This window comes from Ammospiza caudacuta, chromosome 1 (genome assembly GCF_027887145.1).
Source record: "Ammospiza caudacuta isolate bAmmCau1 chromosome 1, bAmmCau1.pri, whole genome shotgun sequence".
NCBI lineage: Eukaryota > Metazoa > Chordata > Aves > Passeriformes > Passerellidae > Ammospiza > Ammospiza caudacuta.
In genome coordinates, this window is record NC_080593.1 from 156,528,038 (window position 1) to 156,532,628 (window position 4,591).

The following is a 4,591-nucleotide window of genomic DNA, read 5'->3' on the forward strand; positions in this document are numbered from 1 at the left end:
TGATCCTTGCTTGCCTGGTGTATTAAAAGTTTAACAAAATTTGCTGCTGGCTCGCCTGTATCCACTACAGGTCCTTTAATCCCTTTCCTGCAGGTCACCTCATTACCTAAAATAAAGCTGTCCCTGGAATTTTTGGTAGAGGCAACTTAAAGCTTTATTTTTCAAACTTTGATCTTCAAAGAGGTGCTGGAGAAATGTTCCTCCCTTTTTCCTGAAATGGGAAATGTTTCCCTTTTTCACTGCAGATGCTCAGAATGGACCTGGAGGGGCTGGAGCATGTCCAGGGAAGGGATGGAGCCGTGGAAGGGTCTAAAGCACCAGGAAGGGCTGAGAAAGCTGGTGAGAGCTGCTCAGTGCAATGTAAAAAGATGAATAATTAGTTTGGAGCCTGTTCCAAAGTTTCTGATTTGTGGTAACACTTCAGAAGAAGCATTGGGAGGAAACAAATAAAAACAAACAGAATGAAGAAGGATGAAAAATAAAATAGAGAATCGAGGACAGAGGAAACACCATCCATTTATTGATGAAAAAAACCTTGATGTTAGCTCAGGAAACTCTTTTTTCTTTCAAAGCATGGATTTTCCTTCTTTACTTGCTCATCTCCTGGAACTCGCTGCGCCGTTGTAGTTTGGGAATTGTCCACCGGAGGGCAGCAGCGAGCATGGGAAATCAGTGGCACTACACATGCGTCACCCCCAGCTGCAGTTCCGGGTGCCAACAGCAGGCAGCAGCACGAGCTGCTGGCTCTGCCAAGCGCCCACAGCTTCATCTCAGCCCCAGGGGCTCTGCAATGGTTTGGGATGGAGCAACCCTAACGTATTGACCCCACTCATTCCAACATCCCCTGGATCCCTCCTGGTCTTAGGCCACATGGCCAGCTCCACTGGTCACCCACCAGCACCCCCAGGTCCTTCTCCACAGCTGCTCCAGCAGGTCAGCCCCAGCCAGGACTGACACTGGGGACTGTCCCTACCCAGGGGCAGGATCTGCCCTTGCCCTCTTGAACCTTCCAAATTCCAGCCTTTAAGGTCCCTCTGAACTGGAGGATGTGACAGGATGCTCTGCCTGGAATGTGGCCAAGGGACAATGCCCCATTTGTGGCCATTGGGGCTGCATTGAGAGGGATCTTGTTCTGATTTTGGTGCTGAATTGGGCTAAAACCAGCCCAAATCACCGATCTCAAATTGACAAATGAGTGTAAACCTCCAGAGCTGGGCATGGCTGTCCATCATCGGACTCTGGGAATGTCCAGTCCCCTCTCAGACAGAGATTCTTCTCCCCTATTCCTGCTTGAAATTAAAGGTGCTTCTGGTTCCTCCCTCGGGAAGGGGATGCTCCTCAAAAGTCCTACTTGACACTGAGAGAAAGAGATGTGCCCATAAGTGTTGGTGTGGGGGGTGACATGGAGCCGTGCTTAGGAATTGACACTTTTTGCTGGCTTTGTCAGAATTCTTTAATGGAATTGCTATGATTGAATTATTTAATAGAATTGCTTTGCACAATGACCTTGGTGCACACAGTAGTCACAGTGGCTGTGGTAGCCTTGTTACAGGGAGTCTTGGTGATCGTGGAGGCCGTGGTCACCACAGTGACCATGGTGACCTCAGTGACCTTGGTGGCCTAGAGCTCAGAAGATCTCAGTGGCCTATGCCAGGTGTGTGATGGCCAGGAAGAATCCTCATTGGTGACAAGGTGCCCTGGGGACGTTCCCACCGGGGGGACAAAGAGGGATTTAATGGGAGATCATATGGGGAGTGAGGGGGTCAGGAATGGCCAAAATGGGGGGCTAGGGGTGGCAGGAGAGACGGGGACCATAAGATGACAGGTGACAGGATGTCGTGGGTAGGGGGGTAGAGAGGCTAGGTAGGTCAGCAGGGTCATGGTGGGCTTAGGGAGGAAAGGGGTCAGAGGTAGATAGGGGGTGCCATGGGGGTGACAGGGGTTCAGGGAGTGTTGTTCAGGGTCGTTGCCCACCTATGTCCAGCACACAGGGCTCATCCCAACAGCACTGTTTAGCAGGGAGGGACAGGGTTAGTACGTGCGGGGCCCAGTCTCTGCCCTCCCCTGGCAGGGGTGTTCCAGTCCTTGTCCCTTCCCAGAAGTGGGAATCCCCATCCCTGTGCCCTGTCATGGATGTTCTTGCCCTCATGCCCACAATGGCTGCCCCCAAATTTGATGTCACCAGGACTGGATGTCCTCCCCAGACACACAGTGGGGGCCCTTGTCCACCATACCCAGTCAGTATCATTGTCCCCTGAGCCTTATCATGGGTGGCCACAGTGGGTACCCCCATTACCCCAGGCTGTCCCCTGCGGTGTCAACTCACAGCCACGCGCAGTTGTATTTGCTGAAAATCCCGGCGGAGTCGAGACTGATCATTGTCTGCTGCCCATTCTGGATGACTTTGGTGACCTTGAAGATCTCGAATGGTGGGATCAGCACCTCTCTCTCCCTTGGATACAGGGAGAACTGCTGGATGTCCACACCATGGCATGTGCGCACTTCAAAAATTGTGACTCTCCCAAATCGCAGAGCAACCTCTTTACGCAGCGACGTTGATGTGAAGTGACCAAAACCGACCCTCTGGCCTTGCCGCGCTTGGAAACGAATGTCAGGTACACCCCGGAACACACGGTAACACTGCCAGTTCTGAGCCTGCCTCAGTGTCACCAGGGCCTGGTTCAGTAGGAAATGCAGAGTTTTGAAGTGGAAGTTGTTCCGGTATGCCTGGAGGGAGCGCCCGGCTGCACGCGTGGCTGCATTGAAGTCCTTGTAAATGTCACTCATTGAGTTGGCCATGACAGCAACGGCCTGGGCTGGGTCTGCCAGAGGGGACACATGGGAGCCCCGCTTGCGCCACTCAGCCCCAGCCTTCAACCAGCTCATGGCAAAGAGACGATTCTTCTGAAACTCAAATCTCTGGAGAGCCGGAAATTCCTTTGTCATGGCAGGGCCACAGCCCCGGTACTGGTCATCGAAGGAGTCCTGGGCCATATCCAGGGGAACCACCTTGATGGCCACAGTGGCCACGGTTGTTGCCAGCAGTGCCAGGGTGTGAGCCAGGAGGGCCATGGCAGCAAATGGCCACCAAGAGCACTGTGGGAAACTGGGGGACAAAGAGAGACACACTGAGGGGACACTGAGGTGGCACCAGGGTACATGGGAAATGTTCCTCTATGAGGGGCAGGGGAGGGGAACTGGGGTCAGCCTGGAGCAGGGCTGAGGGACAGCTCAGGCCAGAAGACCCGTGGACACATCCTGGACTGCTGATCCCAAATCCTGAGGTTATTCCTGGAATACCCAGTGTCCCTCAGAACCCCAAGACATCAATCCCACTCCCAAGGTCCCATGTCCCCTACAAGTGGTGTCCCCCTAATGACCCCCAGGAACTTGATCCAAATTCTTGGGTAACTCCCTGCCCACCCAGCAGTGTCCCCATGACCCCAATCCCACTCTGACAATGCACCCCCTGGACCTGACATTTATGTGCCCCGCAGTGTCATCCCTGTGTCCACACCCCACAACCCCACTCCCAGCCCCATCTCCCTTCCCCCCTAGTGTCACTCCAGACCCTCTGCAGTTCCTCAGCCCAAACCCGGGGAACCATCTCTGACATCCCCAGGGTCACCTCAGTGCTCCACCAGACCCCAGTCCGAATCCCAGTCCTGTGTTTAGCCTTCTGAGGTCCCCCCAGTGCTCCGAAGGAACTCAAGCCCTCTCCCACAGATCTTTACACCACTTCTGACCCCCAAGCACTCAGGAACCTCTCCCAAATTCCTAAAGCCACTCCCTCACCCACCCCAGCGTCCTCCTCAGCCCTCTGCCACACCCCAGTAAAGGTCCCAGTCCTGTGACAATTTTGGTGCCACCCCCGGACCCCAACCCAAATCTGGGGATCAACCCCTGTCTCCACAACCTTCCGCTGGAGCCCCCCATGGCCCCACTCTGCAACCCCAGTCCTGTGTCCCTTCCACAAGGTTTTGCTGGAGTCCCCCCAGTCCCTGATACCGAAATCAGCAAGAGTGAACTCCCTGATGGAACTGGAGGTATCAGAAAGCCGGAATTCTTGATCAGCTCGGACTCACAGCAGATCTCTCCTGGTCCGGCAGCTCAAGGACGACTTTACCATGGGGTATTTATCCACCACAATTATAAATATTAATTACAATCAGCTTCTTATCTCATACAGAAACAGCATTTTCTTAAGAAATAATTTGCATGGCTCCACCTTTCTCTGGAAGTTCTTTTATGGTACTGGAGGGCCATAAAAATGGGGTCTCTGGGGGCCATTTTCACTGAGTACCCCAATATGCCAGATGACCTCACCTGGAACATTTGCTTTTTGCAGGTGCTGCTCCTCTTGTGTTGCCGAAAAGCCCTCACTGGATTTCCCTTTACCTGTTTCTTCACGAGCTCCAGCTGCATTCACCCTCTGTATCCACCCATTTTCATCCTTTTCATGCTTTTGCCAGTCAGTCTTTAAGCTCTATCCAGTGCCTTCAGGGGCATTTTATTTCTATCAACTGACACTTCAGGTGACCTGTGGGGTGCTTTTCCAAACAACTCAATCAGGCACGATTGGCACAGCTGC

General features: G+C 53.2%; 1 protein-coding gene across 1 annotated transcript; it reads right to left on the bottom strand.

Moving 5' to 3' along the window:
• Positions 1–2,322: 2,322 nt before the first annotated feature.
• On the bottom strand, positions 2,323–3,072 carry LOC131564160 (NAD(P)(+)--arginine ADP-ribosyltransferase 2-like). The gene has a single exon (XM_058814492.1). It carries the CDS (start codon positions 3,070–3,072, stop codon positions 2,323–2,325), a length of 750 nt encoding a protein of 249 aa, XP_058670475.1.
• Between the last annotated feature and the right edge of the window lie 1,519 nt (positions 3,073–4,591).

What these genes read in the sequence shown, in the direction of transcription:
- LOC131564160 (XM_058814492.1), bottom strand. Translation starts at nt 3,072, where the DNA reads ATGGCCCTCCTGGCTCACACCCTGGCACTGCTGGCAACAACCGTGGCC.